Below are 20,855 nucleotides of genomic sequence, written 5' to 3'. Positions count from 1 at the left end.
TGTTCATCAACATGCTGCGCACTGCCTCAGTGGCGAAACAACAAGAGTGGCCTAATCTCCTTGCTGAGCTGGTGGAAATCTATAACAACACCATCCACTGTTCCACTGGCTTCACACCCTTCTACCTGATGTTCGGGCGACAAGGACAACTCCCAAAAGACCGAGCTCTTGGGATACAGATACCCAACTCTACAAATCCCCTGCCAAGGGATGACTGGGTTACGGAACATCAGAGGAGAATAACAGAGGCACAAGAAATTGTTAATCTCCGAATGGAAGAAGCTCGCCGACGTCAGGAGGAAGATTTCAACCAGCGAGCGTATGCTGTTCCCCTCCAGATTGGAGACAAGGTCTGGCTGAAGAAGGAGCACCGTAGCCACAAGCTAGAACCTCTGTGGGAACCAGAACCATATATCCTCACAGCTGTGCCTTACCCTGATGTATGTGAGATCTTTAAAGAAGGAAGAGCTCCCCAAGTCGTTCACCGAAACCGGCTAAAGCCCTGTCACAGGGAAGAACTGTACATTGCACCGGTGCTGCCACCGAGTGAAGCTCCTATCAGGTACCCTCTTCCTGCTCCAGAGGTACCTCCTCCTCATCCTCCTTCTACCGCCTTCAGAACTATCATTCCCATCAGTGAACTGTGTCAGGAAACCCCTTTTCTCCTGACAGGGTACTACCCATCTGCTCTACAGCCTGCAGCCATGCCTCCGGCTGCACCAACCTTGCCGGCTACACAGCCACTTCTGCCTGCTGCAGAACCTCACGGACTTCCCCCTGCTGCGGAGATTGCTCTCAGGAGGTCTGAGAGAAGCACAAGAGGTGTGCCTCCTGCCCGCTACAAGGATTAAATTCTTTATCTCCTGCATGGACTCTAATGCATCTGAGCCTGCAAAGACTTGCACTTGTTATGGACTGTTTCTTTGTTATGCAACGTTTAAGCTGTGTGCCTGACTCTGCCATGAACGTTATAAATTTACTTACCTTGCCCCCTTTTACACGGGCTCTAAAGACTATGAGCCCCCTTGGATTAGCACTTTGATTTTTATGCTTTTATGTATTTTTCTACTGTTTACACATCTATGCCAATATGTATATTTTTGATATTTAAAGATGTATACCTTGTTTGCACTACAACTGTTTACATGTATTGGAGTGCCTAACTTCTTCCCTCCTCAGGTTCTCTTAGGCCTAGCCTGCAGGACCCCTAGGGGCCTGATGGTTGCAGTAAATCCTGAGCCGAGGTGACCCAGAACCCCTGCCTTCTAGTTTGGGGACTAGACTGTCCACCAGTCGCCCTCGAGCCCTGCGCCGAGGCCGGCTTTTGTCAAAGCCCGGGGGTGTGCAGTGACCCAGAGCGGCCACTGATAGTGAGTTAGGGCCCTTGTGCGCCTGTGGCCAGTAGCTTACTCCTGGGCACTGCTCCCCAGCACCTCTGTGGCACCCCTGTCAGTATTTAGGCAGATGTATCTCTCTTTTATATAGGTTCTGATGTACTCTGCATTATAAATGTATTGTTATGTACTGTCACTTTAAGTTTCCTGTGTCTGCTAAACATGTGAGTTGTGAGCACCAATCCCTATCCAGTCCTCTCCCTGGGAGGAGCTTCCTTCCTCTCAGGCCTGCAGTCTAGACCTAGAGTCTAGGGAAGGCAGACATCCCTGCCACCAGCTCTTAGCTCCTGTGTAGGCCTCAAGCCTGAGGTCTATACACACTTGTTTTCTCTGAAGTTGCAGTGAGACTGCAGGTCTCAGCCGAGACTCCTGACAAGCTGAAATCCGGGTCTGGAAGATATAGCCCGCCGGTACAGCTGGGCTGAAGTGCCTGCACCCCTGAAATCAACTCCTGCACCTTCTACCTCTCCGGACAGAGCCCCGCGAGCTGCGGAAACTCTTCAAGGTCTCCTACCTCCCTAAAGTATTGTGCATACTGTTTGCCAGGAGGGGCAACTACTTCAAGGACCCTCCTGCCTTGCTAGTGGCCTTTCATCGGTCCCCGAGCCACTGCACCCCGACATCACCAAACGTGAGTCTTTATCCGTAACGAGCCAAGTTACGAAGCCGCAGTTACCGTTGTCTCCCCCAAGGGCCGGCCTGTCCTATCATCTACTCTCCTACTGTATTTGTACACCTTCACATTGCTAATAGCAACCGTCCTCCCAACTACTGCTAAGGGACATAAGGATTGGTGATTGGTGCCTCACTTAACTCTTCAGTGCCTGTACTGGACTCTGTCACATTGCACTGTGAACCTGCTGCTGCAAAGCGCTGTAAGACTGTCGGTTTCTTCAGTAAAGTTAACCTGTTCACCCTAACCCTGTGTGGTCGACTGTTATCCTGCACATCGCACCTGGGTGAATGGAAGAGTGGAAAGGGTTGTGGATAATCAGGGATACACCGGGACCCCACTCTGCCCAAACGTGACAACACTACATTGCCCGTTGCCCCTGGTTACCACACAGCAGCCGGCTTTCCTGTGCACACGGAGCACAGAGCACGGCTGCTGTGTCAGTGAAGTGGAGCTTGCAAAGCTCCGCTAAGCCCCGCCCCCCCAAAGCAACGTTAAGCCTCGCTCACCACTTCCAGGACGAACAGCAGCACCAGCGCTGCTAGGAAGAAGGGAAAGGTAAGTATGATACCTTCCCCCCTCCCCTACACTACACTACACTACCTACAACCGGCAGTCATGCTGACGCTCCACTAAGGAAGTGCCGGCATGACTTCCAGTTGTAATAAGGCACCCCCCGAAAATAAGACAGGTCCTATATTTAGAGTGACAATTTAATATAAGACACTGTCTTATTTTCGGGGAAACACGGTAGCTCCCTGCTGTGAGATAGAGGGGGGGGAAGTGTGTGGAATAAATGCTGCTTTCTTATATAAGGGCTCGTTCACACGGAGTAAACGCGCCGCACATTGTGGCGCGTTTACGCCGCGTTTTTTTACGGTGCGCGATTACGCCGCGTTAACGCCGCGTAATCGCGCACCGTAAAAAAACGCGGTGTACACGCGCCGTAAACGCGCCACAATGCGTGGCACGTTTACTCCGTGTGAACGAGCCCTAAGGCAGCATTCACACTGAGTAACGCTGGCGTTTTTTGCGCTTAAACGCGGCGCTACGTGCCAAAATAAGCACAAAAAACACCAGCGTTACTCAGTGTGAATGCTGCCTTAATCCTACTGGGCTAAAGGACCTGGTCTCTCTGTTCACTAGGATAAAGCTTTATTATATAGAGCAGGCTGCTAGTGGGCAGAGGAGCCAGGTCCTTTAGGAAACTCTGTACAAGGTAAATCCAAGTCTACAGGACCTTTTGATGACATCACAGGCCCTTCAGTCATCCCATAGGATCACGCTATGTGGTGGGCGGAGCTACATGCTAATTTGGGGCGGGGCTAATTGACGCGAGCAAACAGGAAGAAAGAAGATTTTTAGGCAGCTTAGAAGGCAGATCAAGCTTCATGAGGCTACCCCTTTAAAATTGTTTTTTTGCTTTTAACACAAACTTTGCAGATTTGCAAATCGGTTGCAGATTACCGAACGCGGTGACTTACGGCTGTTTTTGAGTAAATTCGAGCCTGATATTAACAAACTTGTTAAAAAAAATCATCAAATTCATCCTTCACATTAGATTAGTTTTAAAATTAAAATTGAAATGTTTGTTTTAATAACATGAATAAAAGTTTTCCTAATATTACAAAATGGTGTTTTACATTACCCTCATCAGAAAGTCTTATTTTCACATGACGCACATAATTTAATTACTAACATAATGACTGCGATTGTGATTCTTAAGATGTAGTAAAGTAAAAAAAATTGGGGGGGGCGCTAGAAAATAATTAATTCTCGAAGTGGGCGGTAGACAAAATAAGTTTGAGAACCTCTGTATTAGTCCATCTGTCTGTGAAAAGGGACAGGGATAGAACTTTTCTCTCTGCATTGCATGTGCAGAAACCACACGTTTCATTTTTATGGTCGCTGCAAATCGTTGTCCATGTACTATGTTAGTCTTTCTGTTTTGGAAATAGGCACAGATTTTTTTTAATTAGACACTTTTTATAAATGAAGCTTCTTTTTTTTTGCATGCGGCTTCCCCTATTTTATGTGTCTGTGTAATGCTTCTGCAGTTTTTTTCTTTCCTTGCATATCTCTTGAATCACATGAATTGTATAGCCCACTTACATGTATACTACAAACTCCATTTGCGTCCTTGGTGGAGTAGTGCTCATCTCTTTATCTAATTTTAGGCAACTAGTCCCTTTCTGCACATTGGCGCTGTGATTGGTGTGTCTGCGCTAGCCTGGGTGCTTGCTGGTTATTTTTGGGGAACAAAGAATAAAGGTAAATCAGTTCTTCTACCACTTACTTGTCTATAGGAGTTGCCCAACAAAGCACATTGAATATTCTGTATTCACATTTGCACCAGAGACTCTGTTCGGAGACTTAAATGTAGAGTCTGTCCCTTCTACAAGCACAACTTTTTTTTGTCCAGCGAATTTACAGAAAAAAATATTGCTACCCTATGGACCCTATTATAGTCAATGGTCCTCTTTGGTTCATTCCCAGTGGGCCCCTTGGGAATGAATCAAACAATGCAGATGTGAATATACCTTTACCTATCGAAAACATAATTGATACATGTCTGATTGCTGAGATTCCGCACTGATCCCTATAACAGGGGTCCTGAGCCCCATTTTCTCCTCGCTGCATGACCACACTGTACTTGGATGTCTGTGTCAGTGTCACATCAAGCTGCAGGGCGCATGTTTCGCAACCACTCCCCCCCATGCGATCTTGCAGCATGTCTGTGTGTAGATGGACAATGTATACCCCTTGCAGGACAACTATTTCCAAGCTTGCCTAAATTTGAAACAACTCTTGATTTTTCTTCCAGCATTTGTGGCAATAATACCAGAGGCGTAACTACTGGGGTAGCGGCTGCCACAGGACCCGGGACATTAGGGGGTCTGGTGGAAGCCGCTACTGCTGCAGATTTGTAACTTTTTTTTAACAGGCCGTTACTTGTTGGAGTAACTTCACCAGGTAACGGCCCTATTTACTTACCAATCCTGGCTCCTGCTTATGGCCGCCGGTACTTCCCATCTTCCAAGGTGTTTGTGAGCAGGAGCCGGGATTGGTAAGTGAGGCCGCAAACCCCACAAACATTATGATTATAGTCGAGGGAGAGGGGTTCTTTTCAGAGCCCTGAGTATAATGATCGGAGGCCCAGGGGAGTTGAGGAAACCTAAAAAACACAGTTACTTACCTCTCTTAGCTCTGGCAGTCTTCAGGCCTACTTGTGTGATGTCATGTGGGCCGGGCTTGTGTCATTATGCGTCACAATGCAAGCCCCGGCTCAAGCAACGTCTGGGCCATCATTGAAGATGGCCACCATTAGCGGGGAGTGCGCCGGAACCAGTGATAGGTAAGTAACAGTGTTTTTTAAGTTTGTATCCTCCCCTGGATCTCTGCTTATTATACTGTGGGGTCCGAAAAGGTGTCAAAAATTTGCCACAGGGCCCCGCCATTCCTAGTTATGCCACTGAATAATACCTTTTGTCATATGCTTTATTACACGATTTTGGCTCCTTTGCTGAAATCCACATTCTGTCCCTTCATTATTCTTTGCCCTGTTTCAACAAAAATCTTCTGCCTGTTTCTCATTGTATACAAGTAGGCTGGCACAGAAACAAGGAAGATCTAGCGATAGAGTGGATTTTGGCACAGAATTTCATGGAAAGGAGCTAAAATCCATTGAGTTCAGATTTGTGTGTAATTGTCGTTTTTTTTTTTTTTTTTTTTTTTTTTTTTTATCCTTGCAGTGCTAAAATGTCTGCTTCCATCGGTATACTTCATCCTTGTCTGTGCTCTGTTTGTGAGTCCGCTCTTCATTTCCTCACCCTGTATCATGAAGGCATCAGAACTTCCTCCAAAGCCAGAGATCATAGGTCATCGTGGGGCGCCAATGGTACACTGCCCGGACAGTTCACTAATAAATTCTTCTAGGATTGGATTGGTCATTGACGTCAGTCATGGGTTTTTCTTTTCCAGCTTGCTCCAGAAAATACAATGATGTCATTTGACAAGATGGTGAATTCTGGAGGAAAGGTGTTTGAGAGTGATGTCATGGTGAGGTAGGAGAACGTATTTGTTTTTACGAACAACCACCTGTGGTGCAGATCCCAATAGTAATACTTGTTTTCACATATTTAGTTGGGATGGAATCCCCTTCTTAATGCATGATGAAACCCTTCTGAGGACAACCAATGTGCTGCAAGTTTTTCCAAACCGTTCACGTCAAAGCTCTTCAAATTTTACCTGGTCTGAACTGCAGAGTCTGAACGCTGGTGAATGGTTTTTGAAGGTAATAAACTTATGTTGTGACATGGTGTATCTTCTAAGTTCTGGCTAATATTAGTGTCAGTCACTACATTGGCTGCCTATTCATTACAGAATACAAAATAAACTTATCACCCTCATCCACAATGCCGCACAGCCCTACATTTCCTCCCTCATCTCTCTCTACCGCCCAACCCATCCTCTATTACCAGAACTTCCCACGCTCATATACAAGACTTCTCCCGAGCTGCACCACTTCTCTGGAATGCTCTACCCCGGACAATCAGATTAACTCCCAATTTCTACAGCTTCAAGCGCAAACTAAAGACACATCTTATCAGACCGGCCCATCACATGTCCTAATGTAAACCCTTCTGTACCGTAATTAGAAGCCATAAAACAAACCCTCCTCTGTCCCCGCTCCCACATTACCCCACATGTTGTGATGCCATTTCAGGCTAACTTTATATGTCCCGGCACCATCCACATGTTAAAGGACACGACTGGTGACGGCTCATACAGTTTTATGTCTGTGTAATGACAGTCACCTCTATTACAGAATTATCTGACCTCTGTATAAGCAATGCCGCCCCTGCTACCTTATGTGTCACCCCCTCTACCTCATAGATTGTAAGCTCTTGTGAGCAGGGCCCTCAGTCCCATTGTGTGAAGTGACTATTTCTTAGTAATGTATCTGTCTGTATTTGAACCCTACAAGTTGTACAGCGCTGCGGAATATGTTGGCGCTATATAAATAAAATGTACTAATCTATATAAGATGCTAAAATTTAATATAATATTGCTTTTTCTTTTTTAGAGAAACCCTTTCGGATATGATGGTTCCCTGACTGAACGTGAAGAGGTTGTGCAGCAGAAAATTCCTTCTCTTGAGAAAGTTGTGACTGCGTGTAAGGACCACAACATCCCTATATTATTTGACCTGCGCCAGCCGCCAGCAGGACACCCATATTACAAGAGCTTTGTGAATGTTACTGTCAATACGATTCTCAACGTTTCTATACGCCAGGATCTGGTGAGTTGTTTGTTGGTTTTTTTTGTCATGTATCAGGAATCCTATCCTATCCTACTAATATTATAAATGTGAAAGTTTGTGTGTTTGGATGTTTGTTCCACTATCACGGCTGAACGTATTACCCTCAAATTTGACACATACCTAGAATGGGACCGGGAATCGACCATAGGCTCCTTACCATCCACAAAAAGAGCCTGGCTTGCCCACCGGGAGCACCGAAATCACAGTCGGTGTACGCTGCAGGACCTGAGATGACGTCAGCTCAGGCCCTTGCGCTGCTATACGATTAGTGCGCGTCATGAAGTGGGCTGCGCTATCTATGCTCACTCCGGACACAGAACGAGCAGCAGAAAATGGCGTCGCATGTGCGGGCAGCTGAGTGCCGAACATGCCGCCATCGGTGGAGGCTGCCGCACGGCGTGCATCGGTGAGTCCGCGGGGGCTATGGCGGTGCCAGGGGGTCGGGTGAAGCTGAACAAATTACGCCACACTGGCGACTGCCCGTTGCGCCACCTGCATGGCCACGGCTGCTGGGCAGTATGCTGAACATATACACACGTCTACACTAGCAGCACCAGCGGGCTGAGGGTGAGTGGGGGGGTGGGGAGGCGGATTGCACAGGTGGAGGGGGAGGGGAGAAGGAGGTGGTGACTGTAGTCTCTAAAGGGGGGGATGGAGAGGGGGCCGGGGGCGCGTGTGAGAGGTAAGGGGGGACCATGGGTGAGGGGGCCGTGATGAGAATAGAGGGAGTCGGCGAGAAGCAGAAAGGGGCCCGGGGGCGCAGCAGTGGGGCTGTGGGGTCCCGGCCCACGATGGTATGGGAGGGGCCCGTGGTGGCCGCAAGGAACGGGGCATGGGGGACCATGGGCCGCGCAAGGGTGAGGGGGCCGCAGACGGTCGCGGGTATAGCTCGCAATAATACTAAAATAATATAATTGAACTTTATAGTTCCTGCTTGCCATTTTGCCAACATTATTTAAACTCTACAGATTCAGGTTTTGTAAAATAATGCAAAATAATTGTAAGAATTGTAACATATTGTCACTGGCTTCCTCCAGATACTTTGGCTTCCAGACGATGAGCGGGAGGAAGTTATGAAGATGGCGCCAGGTTTCAAACAAATTTATGGTAGAAGGAGGGAAAAAAATGAGACTGACACTTTAGATGCGGTGAATCTCTCATACACAAATATAAGTGTGTCGGAAATAAGGTAAGGGACATTAAAATGCTCGTATAAAATAAGTAGCTTCCTTTTACAGAAGCCTCATGTCATATGTATTGTTGCCTAAGGGTAGCAGTGGTATCTGACCTTACTCGAGAGATGTATCTGCAGATCATGGACAGATCCAGTTTATTTTAGTAGCATTTGCTGTTAGTTATGTGTATGACCACCACAGACATTAGATTTCCTTTAGATTTCAGCACATTTTGCTTGAAGGTGTGCAGACACAATGGCCATACATATTAGAGATTAGCGAGTAGTGAAATATTCAAGATTTGTTTCCAGTAGCCCCTCAATATTCAACTACTCGATCGAATATCGAATCCCATTGTAGTCTATGGGAAAAAAAGCTTGTCTCAGGGGAAACCACTATTCGACTAAAGGAGAGTCACCAAGTCCACGAATAACAGGAGTAGAGTGTTTAGGAGGAGCGCTGTGCAGTTAAAGCGCACGGACCCCATTATAGTCTATGCGGTCCTTGCACTTTAGCTGCACAGCGCTTGCAGTTGCGCTGATATTCCGTTCGGGGGGGGGGGTCCTCCTGCAGACTCCTTCTGCACGGGAGGCAAGCGCTAATGTGAACTGGCCCTTACTCATCCTGCAGAACCAACATTGATTGGCCGAATGCTATACACTGTATAGCATTCGGCAAATCAACGCTGGTTCTGCAGCAGGCTCGTCCTTGTAAGTCGGGAGAGCTGGCAGCTTGTGTTTATGCGTGAGCTTACTTTTTCTCATAGGAATGCATTGACCAGTGTTGATTGGCCAGTGTACAGCATTCAGCCAGTCAACACCGGTTCTGCAGGAGGCTCGTCTGTGAGGAGGCGGAGTCTAAAATCAGACCACAATGTAGACTGCTGTGGTCCGATCTTAGACTCCGCCTCCTCACAGACGAACCTGCGGCAGGACCAGCATTGGTTTGCCGAATGCTATACAGTGTATAGCATTTGTCAAATCAAGGCTGGTTCTGAATCGAATCTTTACTGCGAATAGCTAGTAGTATTTGAACGAGTACAAGTATTTCGAATACCGTAGCACTCTATCGAATACCTACTTTATCGAATACTACTCGCTCATCTCTAATACATATAAGATATTTAAGACAGAATTTCAGGTATTTGACTTGCTGTTATTAACATATAATCGTAAGCTCCTTTTACTTCTCTTCTTACGAAGGTCATATCGTCAAGATAACATTTCTGTGAATCTGTTTGTGGTAAACAAACCCTGGTTGTTCTCCCATGTATGGTGTGCGGGAGCCACGTCTGTCACTACTAATGCGTGCCATCTTCTGAAAGATCTAAAGCAACCAATATGGCTGATGGTGAGTGACCTTACTGTGACAACAACCCTATGATATACTTACAGATCCTTAGTCTCCTAGTGGCATCAGATTTAAAGGGAATTTCCACCCAAAAATGAATAAATGCTAGGAAATCAGTATTTTACATTGAAAGTTTAGGATATTGCAATTTTTTTTATTCCGTTGCAATGGCTATATTTCAAAAAGTGACAATGGAAAGTTGTTACACTTGAACCTTGGTCAATCTCACTATTTTCTATCAATCTACCGGTAAGTCCCCATATAGAAAGTTCCCCCTTTACAGACTGTCACACAATATACTGCACCATACAGTGACTTTAAGTTGCTACCCAGTGGAGTACTCGAGCAGGTAACGGCCAGGAGGTTCCTGGGTCTGTCCTGAAATACTGAGAGTGTGATGAGATCGTACTATGCTACTATGTTTGTTCGTGTAGTTGGTAGTAAGCTACAGTTATAGTTAGCTTCACACTGTTTAGTTCTCGGACGAGCAGGGTTTTGTTTAACATTATTTTGCTTATTTCGTACCTGAATTTAAGGCTTATTTATTTTTCTGTTTTTCCAAATAAACATGGTTGTACCAGATAGTGTGTCCCTGTCTCTGACTGGTTGGGTCCGCACCATTGCTGCTACTGAGCTACGTTCACCACAGTACACATAGTGGATTTATATTAAAAAAAAAAAATTCTATGGTTTTGCAGTACAGTTTTTGGCTTTATCTGTCCAAACTGAGTGGGCAAAAATCGTTATGCAAAACTGTGGCAGCTCACAGTAAGACTGTATGTAGTTCTGGCCGTGCAGCATAAACCATTACTTGTACAGGCAAAATTTCAGAAACTCACATTGTTTACTGATTGTCCAAAATCTCGCGATAGAATAAACCTACCCTTGCCTTGTCTTCGTAGGATCCTAACAACTATTTAATCATTTGGATCGTGGCAGATGTCACAGCTCTCGTTCACATAATTTGGGCATTTCTTGTGCAAAGGTAAGTTGGATGGATGGTATGTGAGGAGATTTACACATACATATATATATATATATATATATATATATATATATATATATATATATATATATATATATATAATGAGATGATCTATGCCACTAGAGGGAGCTCAATGCATACATAGGAATTTATCTTCTACATTGATATGAAGTGAGCTCCCTCTATAGGAAAGAATTTGCCTTTATCACGATGTTATCCGGGTCTTGTAATCTGGTTCTAAATACTTTCATATTGTTGATCATATTTTGACCACTTTATCTTTATCTCTTTCTTAGAGTATGTTACAAAAAAAGAGAAGAAGAAGGTAAGAAATATTAATGAAATATTTATATAATGCCTTTATGGAAAATACATACAACAAAATACTGCACGTTACGATGTAACTTAATGATGATATATGTAAGTGGTTACAATCTTAAAGGATAAGGATTGCGGAAGTCTGTAGTACCTTGTTGTGTCACCTCTGGTCTGGATACAAGATGAGGTGTCGACTGGGCAAAAGGTTTTCAGGTGCATGGTACAGGCATATTTAATAGTCAGCAATTTTTTTCATCTAGAGGTACACTACCCAAAAGTAGCCTCTAAGAAGCTTCTTAATTGGACAGCAGGGGAGGCACTTCTAGACCCTCCTGTGGGCAATACCCAGACCACAACTGTAATCATTTACATAACTTTGTCTAATTTTGCAACATTTCCATATAGCTGTGTTATGTTTTTTGGGAGGAATATGCAAATCTAGCTCCCAAGATTTAAGTAGGGAGACAGTGCTTCTGTTATGCTGCCCTCTATAGGAAGCACCCTGAACATCATTTACATCTTGGGAGACAGATTTGCATATTCCTCCCATGATCCCTTACAGTGGAGCGACTATGGCTGTATAAGTCTCCACACATCTAATAGGTGGTCTCTCCTTAAGGAGTGACATTATCCCCATAATCTGGTCTCTCAGCCTCTCACTTCTACCAAGTCAGTTCTCTCTACGCTGCGCTGACAAGGTCCAACTAGACCGAAACGGCTGAGAAACTGACTTGGTAAAAATCCCACATTATGCAGTAAAGGCTTCTGGGAGAGTCGGCCATGATGTTCAGGGTGCTTCCTATAGAGGGCAGCATAACAGAGGCACTGTCTCCCTATTTACATCTTGAGAGACAGATTTGCATATTCCTCCCATGATCCCTTGCAGTGGAGTGACTATGGCTGTATAAGTCTCCTCACACCTAATAGGTGGTTTCTCCTTAAGGAGGAGCATTATCCCCATAATTATGGGGGGGGTTTTGTCAATGAGTGTAAAAAATTTGTGTTCCTGAAATGACTTTAGATGTAATTGTGATTGTAGTAGACAATATTCCAGGAAATATTAAGCCTAGAGAACCTTTCATGTCCTCAGAGATATCCTGTATTACATACTGTTAGAAAGCTGACAAAGTATTCCCGGTATGTGCCCCGGTGCTGGAGAGATCGGTGCGTTAGTTTCAGAAGATATCGGTGCCGTTAGGCTGCATGGCCCGTCAGAAAGGCGTTCCTCATTGCCCAGCGATGACACGAAACTTTACACTAACTGCACCCATATCTTCAACATCAAGAGGCATTCTGAATTATTCGCACCGTCTGTTTTCTGGTGGTACATAATACTGCACATCTCTGAGGACATGAAAGATTCTCTATAAAGGAGTTGGCCCACGAAGTACAGGACCTTTGTATATTATATATGTATTTATATCAGGTTGTATTCGGGACATAAGCTAGTTTTGTTTGCTGTGAACTACTGAATTTGACACCATATATCTTCCTGCTTTATAGAGGCTGACGTTGTATTATTGATGAAGATTGAGAATTTGGTTGCGTAGCCGCACTGGATGACTGGCTGGAGCCTGAGGAGATAAACTGCACTATGGGCAGACGCTTGCACTGTATAATCTCTCGACAGATTTTAACTACTGACTCCTAAGAAGCACTTAAAGAGGACCTTTCATGCGTTTGGGCACAGGCAGTTCTATATATTGTTATATTCAGCGCACTGTCTGCTTCCCTGATCTGTGCCCCGGGTGAAGAGCTATCGGTGCCGGTACCGTAGTGCTTTACAGTCAGGAGGGCGTTCCTGACAGTCAGTCCTATCGCGCTGTACAGTGTGAGTGGGGAGGAACGCTCCCTCCCCTCCTGATAATACTAGTCTTTGGACGAGCACTGTGAGCAGAGGGAGGGGGCGTTCCTCCCCGCTCACACTGTACAGCGCGATAGGCGCTGCTGTAGAGAAGGACGTTCCTGACAGAGTGTCAGGAACGCCCTCCTGACTGTAAAGAGCTACGGTACTGGCACCGATAGCTTTTTACCCAGGGCACAGATCGGGAAAGCTGACAGTGCGCTAAATTCAGCAGTATATAGAACTGCCTGTGCCCCAAACCCATGAAAGGTCCCCTTTAAAGGGAGTCTGTCACCAGAAAGGTCAATGCCACATGAGCCACCGTGCACAATGACATTATGCAAAGAATAAGCAAACCTCTGGATGGTTCAATAGAGACAATTTCCTTAAAAAAAAAAATACTTTTTTCTTGGAAATGTGTATATGAGGCTCAAGTGCAGTGGGGTGTGCCAGAGTCTGCAAGGGACACGCCCATCTGCACATGGGCGTTTTCAGGGATATTGTGCATCCTGAAGATACGTCGGTGCTCCGTATAACGTTCCCTATGGTGCGCTGTGGCTGTTTTTATATCAGGGTTTCTGGTGTCAGGCTTCCTTTTAGGCAGAGGTCACACTTTGTGGAAAAACTGCTTTTTTTTGTTACAGATTTTCTGCGTGTCAATACTAAAAGTAGATTTTGTAGTGTAAGTGCTTACTATAGATCTCCTATTTCATTGAGGCCACTTATGGCTAAAAAAAACCACAGAAAATTCTGCAACAAACAGTTTTTTCCGCCGCATGTGGCCTTCGTCTAAGACTGCTGCACACAAAAGTGCGTCTTAAAGTTTTTGCCCAGTTTGGGTCCGTTTTGGTTATTTATATTCTGTATATTTGCTTTGGTTTAGTGATACATCTATAGGACAACACTACTGGACTACGGCCAGCAAGATTATGAACAGGGTAATAATATTCTAAATATTTTGTCGAAATCTTCCATTTTTGATATTCCAAATAGGTTTAATTATTGTGAAACCTGACAGTTTATGAAGCCCCTGCGCCACTTTTTGTTTCTCAGCAGTGTTGAGAATTAAGAGCAGGTCTGCAAGTTGCGCTGAGCGTGACACATGTAGCAGCATTTTCCTCCACAAAAAAGGTTTGACCTGACATTCAGTCTATAGTAAAGTCACTCATGGGGTATACATATATTTTTTATGAATCTAGGATGTGCGGCACAGGGGAGAGATAGAAGCAGACTGCTCACGTGGTGCACCAGCATTGACAAATCTCTATAGTATTTTCATTTGTATATGTGTGGTAAGTTTATATAGAATGTGTATTGTAATACAATGTTGTAAATAGACTGTTGAATAAAAAAAACACTTGTGTTGTACCGACCAGCTCCAGATTTATGAGAAAGAAGGCATTCCTTATGCAATCTGCCATGGACAAAAAGCTGCAAAAGGCTGAGGTCCCGCAGCAATAAAGTGCTGTGGGAAAAACTGCAGCAGCAATGCATTGTGGTTCTTCCCGCAGTGATTTAGACCGAAAGTTTGTGGAGTTTTCCTTCATTGACTTTCTGTTACAATTATATCTATGGGGAAATCACCAGCCTTTCCGTAGATATAATTGACACGCTGCGTTTTCCAAAACCGCGCCAGTTTTGGAAATCGCGGCATGTCCACACGGCGGTTTTTACTGCAAAGTGGACATGGGATTCTCTTGAAACCCATCCAGCTTGCATGTATTGTAAAAAACTGCGATTTTACCTGATTTGGCCTGAAGACACTCCCTCCTCCGGACTAGGCTCATTCATTGGGCCTAATCCGGAGCGGAGTGCACGGCTGGATGCTGGTGCAGTGCATTGGCTTTCAGTCGCGGCTACCCGGTTGTTGGTCTGGAACTTGAAGCGGCCTCATGTTCTGGACCAAAAAACTCTGTCTGAACTTACCCTAATGCAGCGGACTGTGACATTCCATACTGAAGGCTCCATCTCCTATATACTGCATGGTGTGCCCTTTTCTTTCTTGGGTCTTTTAACTTGTGTTTGAGGTTTCCAATCGGAAATTCTGAGACAGATATTGTTAATTTCCTTGTGAAAGAACCTGACTGCTGTAAAATAAAAAAAACACGTGACAAATAAGTGTTTTTCCTTTTTTGATCAATGTATTTTATATTAATAAACTATTGGTGGGTTTTCAAATGAGGCTTAATTCACACTTAAGTTTTGTTGTTTGCTTCTGAAATGATGACATTTGAAGAAGAGCTGATGTTTGGGAGGCACGTGGCCCAAAAATAAAAAGGGCTAGCCGAAGAACGGAAACCCGAACTTTAGTGTGAACGTAGCGTAAGACTGCTTGTCGCCTTGTTTTAGCAGGACTAAAACAAATAAGGCCCAGTTCACATGTGTTCGGTATTCCTTTTGGGGAGTTTGCTTGGAGACGTCCCCCCCCCCCCCCCGAACAGAATACCGAACGCATTAAAAAGTGGTGAGCAATGAAAGCACACGGACCCCACAGACTATAATGGGGTCCGTGTGTTTTCTGTGCCGTGTCTGCATGAGTCATGTGGAGAGGAAAGTACTTAAAGAACTACTTTCCTCTCTGCATGACTCGTGCGGCTGAGATTAAATTTGGACCAGTTGGCCCCTCACCTTTGGATGTTGTGAAGTGGTCACAACACCAAAAGCTGCATCAACGCTGCGATCCCTGTTGGGAGTGGTGGCAGTGGGGGTGGGCAAACACGGACAGGCCGGATGAATATAGTAGAAGACAGAAGGACTCAAGGTATCAAAAACACAACCTCTGCGCTCACTGGTCCCAACATACGACACAATGGAATGGACTCTCAATGCTGTTTTGCACTTGAGAGGAATTTGTACAGCTCAAAACGACGCATCGTGATGTTCTGCCAATAAAGATTTATATCAGAGTCCCTTCAATTGTGTCATATGTTGGGACCAGTGAGCACGGAGGTTGTGTTTCTGGGACCTTGAGTCCTTCTGTCTTTAGGTTAAAAATAAGTCTAAAAGTGTCTCACCTCTTGTTTGGTCCTGCACTATTTGTGATGGGTAATTGTCTTTTTAAGCAAATCACTGTCACGCAATACACAGTATTTCTTAATTCTAGTTGCCATTTATCTCTAAAGGGTTATTCCACCAAACCATAAGGAGAAGGAATGGTTGGTTTGTGTAATGTTCCCTTTTAAAAGCATCGGCTGCAGAGTTAGTCTGAGTGTGCACTAACATAACCTGCACTCATGAATTGTTACAACCCTCTAGAATCGAGTAGCATAGGTAAACCACTAAACTGCAAAGAGAAGGTATGTGTGAGGCTTATGGCGGACTGCAAATGTGATGCATTGACTCTACAGCTGCTGAACCATGTAGTGGGTAAAAAGAATGGCCCTAAAACTGGCCATACACATTAGATGTCTATAGGACATGCCTGACTATTTCAGTAGGACCAGACAATTCTCCCCCAGCATCTCAGGGTGGGTACACGTCATTACTTTCACACCACCGCAAGTAAGTCTTCCACATGGGGTGATGATAGTTCATTGCAGACTGGGATTTTCGGACCTTGAGCATGGTCTGGATAACTGACTCCAAAAATCCCACAAAGCCTCAGGACATCGATTTCAATAGTCACACTGTTAAATGCAACCAAGGCAAGATGGGGTGGAATAGTAGACCTTGAGACAGGAGATCAACTTGCAGAGGAAGAGGTGAAGGAGAATCAACCAGCAGGAGCCTGAGATCCTCGTACCAGGCCCTGGGGAAGTGATCTGGAGCCACCAGGATAGTTGGGAGAGCCACCAATGAAGTTCCCAGTGAACGGAGAAGGATCAGCTGTCTAGACTGGACAGAGACTTGTCCCACTGTGCCAGAATTGTCAGTTCCAGAGGATGTCAGTGGACTTAAGCATAAAGGATGGTCTCGAAGGTCTACACCAGCGATACCCACAACAGACTCTATAAAACAGTAAGCTGGGGAAAATAGAAGATATATTCTTGTAAAAAATATTCACATAACAGGTTTGCTTTAATAGTTCTTCAATTTGACGTGCAGATAAGCCTGTGAAGAAAAGTGACACTGTGACTAAACTCTCACCCTGTGTCCTCATCTGCACCACTGTGTCCACTAGTGTAATGTCACCGGCAGACAAGCAACAGAGGCAATGTTCTTTGGAAACGATTGTGTCCTTTTGTGAAGCCAGTGATTCCAGAGGCTATTGTTGCAGAAGGACACCATGTGCTTAGGCAGTACTTGAATGTCATTGTTTGGCTGCAGTTATATAGATGATGTTTTATGGACATATTCATTATTATAACCCCTTATGTTTCGTGGCTGAGTGAAGAGATTATTCTATAGGGTATAATAAGGACCACAGCATTTTTGTGTGTATTGAAGAATTGTGTGTTAAGTGATTGCTGATACATACAGATTTATCTGAAGTGTTATAGTCACCAGTGGAATTGTTTGTTTCAGTTTAAGGTGCTATGTTACCCCATAACAGTGACAACCAGAAGACCTCCATATTGTAACGGTCACAGGAATGTAGTATGTATGAGCAGGCGAAAGCAACACTGGCTACAAGTTATATAGTATATGACCATAATCCTTGCTAGAAGTAGCGGGTTTCTTCTCAGGATAGTGGGACAAAGGAGGGGGACTAATGGCAACGCCTTGAAAACAGGACACTAGGTTGCCGGGTTTAACTATGGGGGATGCAGAGGTAAAAGTCCCTACTGGAACCTGAGGGGCCCCAAAGGTTCATTTGCTACAGGATCCCTGTATCATAAATGGCACTTGGAAGGTAGTGACCCCATTACAGGTTTTGCACTGGGGCCCAGGACCTTCAAGTTACACCTCTTCGTGGCAGTGTATGCTAATATTAAAGGGATTCTATCATTAGAATCCCATATTTTACAACTAACTTGTAGAAATAGCCTTAAGAAAGGCTATTCTTCTCCTACCTTTAAATGTCTTCTCCGCACCGCCGTTCGGTACATATTCCCGGTTTTCGTCGTTATGCAAATGAGTTTTCTCGCACAACATGCACAGTACACTGGTGTAAGAGGCCACAAGAAAATGGCTGCAGAGACATGGGCAGTCTGCCCGAAGCCTGATGGCAGAGCAGACTGCGCATGCCTGGGATTTAGATCCTGAAGACACCAGCACTGGAAGAAGACATCGAAGAAGCCGCGGCAAGGAGGCGTGCCAGAAGAAGATGGAGACGGTGCTGGAGAATTTTCAAGCAACACAGGGGCCGCCCCCAGTGCTGTTTGAGCGCAGATGAACTCCCCCAGTGCAGCGAGAAAACTCATTTGCATACCGACGAAAACCGGGATTTCTACTGAACGCCAGCGCGGAGAAGACATCTAAAGGAAGGAGAAGAATAGGCTTTCTTAAGGCTATTCCTACGTGTTAGTAGTAAAATATGGGATTCTAATGATAGAATCCCTTTAATTAGACTTTCTGATATGACTTATCTCTTCAGTATGTAGAACAACATGCATTTTCCACGTCCCCAGTACGTATGCACCAAAGTTCCTTAGCAGTTCCTCAACTTATTGAACCCTGGGCCTCTTTAAACTCTGATTTCTACAGAAACCAGCGGGAATATATTACAGAGGTTTAGGAGCCTAAGCACCACCTGCTTAACATCACGCTGGCACATTAGTGGTCCCAAACCAGCTGATCGGTTCCCTTTAATCATCTTTTTAATCTCACTAGCTTTACCATGCTTTGTCCACTAGAGGTCCTCATTGCACATAAAATACATAAAACCAATTTATTTGCCAGAAAGACAATTAAAGGCGGTCTCCACCCGAAACCAAAAGGAAAAAAATGGAATAGGTGAGTATCCTAAAACTACAAATTTATATTTAGTTTTTCATTGCTGTTTGGAAACATAAACGCTAAGGTGCATTTATGCATTCAGGTTTTTACATGCAGTTTTTGAAGCCTAAGGCAGCGTATCACATTGAAAGCAATAGGTAAAAAAGCCTCCCATTGATTTCAATGGGTAACGCGCGTATGCCGGCACCCACTGAAGTCAATGGGATCTGTTTTTTACGCCGCTCACTCTGAACGATTTTTACGTTCAGAATGAGCGAGCGTAAACTCTGTGTGATTGGCTCCCTAAACCAGCAGAGGATGAAAAAGAAAGAAAATCAGCAGGAATAGAGCATTTATACTCTGTTTTCCCTTTATGATCCACGCTTTGGCGCAAGCAAAGACCTGAATATATTAATGCATCCTCATGAAGACAATTTTCCTTGAATTATAGAATACACATGGAGGGGGTGGTTGCTAATTTCTAAGGGTATATTCACACATAGCAGCGGGGGTATGGAAATATGTCTATTGGGAACATCAGTTATGGGAGAAGTAAACACATACACATAATTTTGGGAGTGGTCATCTGCCGCATCATTACCTATGTGTTTAAGGTCTTATGTACACCTCATTCATTGGCTGATAGAAAAAAGTCACTGTGTGCCTTTTCTTTTTTTTTTTTTTTAATGTAGATTGCGAGCCCCATATAGGGATCACAATCTCCTTTTTTTTTCCTATCAGAATGTCTTTGCAGAATGGGAGGAAATCCACGCAAACTGAGGGAGAACATACAAACTCCTTGAAGTTGTTTCTGGTGGGATTCGAACCCAGGACTCCAGTGCTGCAAGGCTAAAGTGCTAAACACTGTGTTGCCCCTGCTTATAAAAGATTTTGTAGCACAATTATACTTCTAATTCCTGCATAATCTGTACCGAAAAGCAGCAAAAACTCAATGACCCAGATTTACTAATAGTTATAGTGTAATCTTCCAAAATGCAGTCTGAAAATTGTGCCAGATCTGCCATGGTGACCGCTGCTGGATGATAAATCAGGTGTTCCCCTTCTGCTATATCCACTGCTTACTTTGGCTCAAAAAATTGCAGCAAAATCTGTATCATAAAATGCTAATTTTGATGCAGATTGCATTAGTTATTTTTGTGTACCATAAATGACCGAGGCTTAGGCCCCTTGCAGACGACTGTGGTGTGGGTCAGTGATTCATCCGTGTATTTAATTCTTTTGTATGGGTCCATACACACAACTGTGATTTTCATAGTCCCATTTATAGGCTGACAGTCCGTGCTCCATCAGAGAGGACGGGTCCTATTCCTGCCCTATGTTGCAGCCCTGTTCATTTAATGACATCCTTGTGTCCCCCATGTGCAGCTCAGGCTTTTAATTCACAGCAGGCCGTTTGCAGCACGGTCATCTTAGACAAAGATGTGTACAGAGATCTTGTACAGCATCCCTGTCTTGGAATGCCCAAGGGGTTGGGAAGGGTTGTTAATTCTACCCAAACTCTGTCCCTTTTATGGTTAACCACATTCCCTTCCCATTCATGTCTATTGGTAACTATTTACTGTATGCTTCCAAATAAAAAGAGAGGTATCCAGAGAGATAGTATAGTCCCATAGACTTCTAAGGGGACCTACGATGACTCAGTTTAATTCGAAGGATGCATAAAGCCATAGTACTGCTATAATACTACCGAGTGCATGAGGTCTTAGTATCCTGGTTTGCAAAGGTTACAAGTTTAAATATCATTATATAATAGGCAATAATATCCTTTTTATAAGGAGCATTTCAAAAAACAATTGACAATTGTTGTGACATAGTATACTTATTTATCTACATTGTATACACACATACAAGAATTCCTCGGTAGTCTTTTTCTGCACATGCAAGGCCTGGAGATGTGGCTCTGAATCCTCGCGCAGTTAGCAGCCTAATCAATGTCACTTGTTCTCGGCAGTTTCA

At 44.5% G+C, this 20,855-nt stretch overlaps 1 protein-coding gene across 1 annotated transcript in view; it reads left to right on the top strand.

Annotated features, from left to right (window-relative positions):
* Positions 1-12,881, top strand: part of GDPD2 (glycerophosphodiester phosphodiesterase domain containing 2) — a 43,198-nt gene extending 30,317 nt beyond the window's left edge. Inside the window, exons 7-16 of the mRNA XM_075259848.1 lie at positions 4,245-4,338; positions 5,820-5,965; positions 6,049-6,131; positions 6,211-6,361; positions 7,154-7,369; positions 8,428-8,579; positions 9,768-9,915; positions 10,818-10,900; positions 11,197-11,225; positions 12,722-12,881. Of these exons, the coding sequence (XP_075115949.1) occupies positions 4,245-4,338; positions 5,820-5,965; positions 6,049-6,131; positions 6,211-6,361; positions 7,154-7,369; positions 8,428-8,579; positions 9,768-9,915; positions 10,818-10,900; positions 11,197-11,225; positions 12,722-12,768 (1,149 nt within the window). The 3' untranslated portion in view covers positions 12,769-12,881. The remainder of the gene's footprint in view (positions 1-4,244; positions 4,339-5,819; positions 5,966-6,048; positions 6,132-6,210; positions 6,362-7,153; positions 7,370-8,427; positions 8,580-9,767; positions 9,916-10,817; positions 10,901-11,196; positions 11,226-12,721) is intronic.
* Positions 12,882-20,855: the final 7,974 nt, after the last annotated feature.

Source organism: Leptodactylus fuscus, chromosome 11, assembly GCF_031893055.1.
Source record: "Leptodactylus fuscus isolate aLepFus1 chromosome 11, aLepFus1.hap2, whole genome shotgun sequence".
NCBI lineage: Eukaryota > Metazoa > Chordata > Amphibia > Anura > Leptodactylidae > Leptodactylus > Leptodactylus fuscus.
Note: the sequence above shows the minus strand (reverse complement) of the source record. Positions and strands in the feature narration are given on the sequence as shown.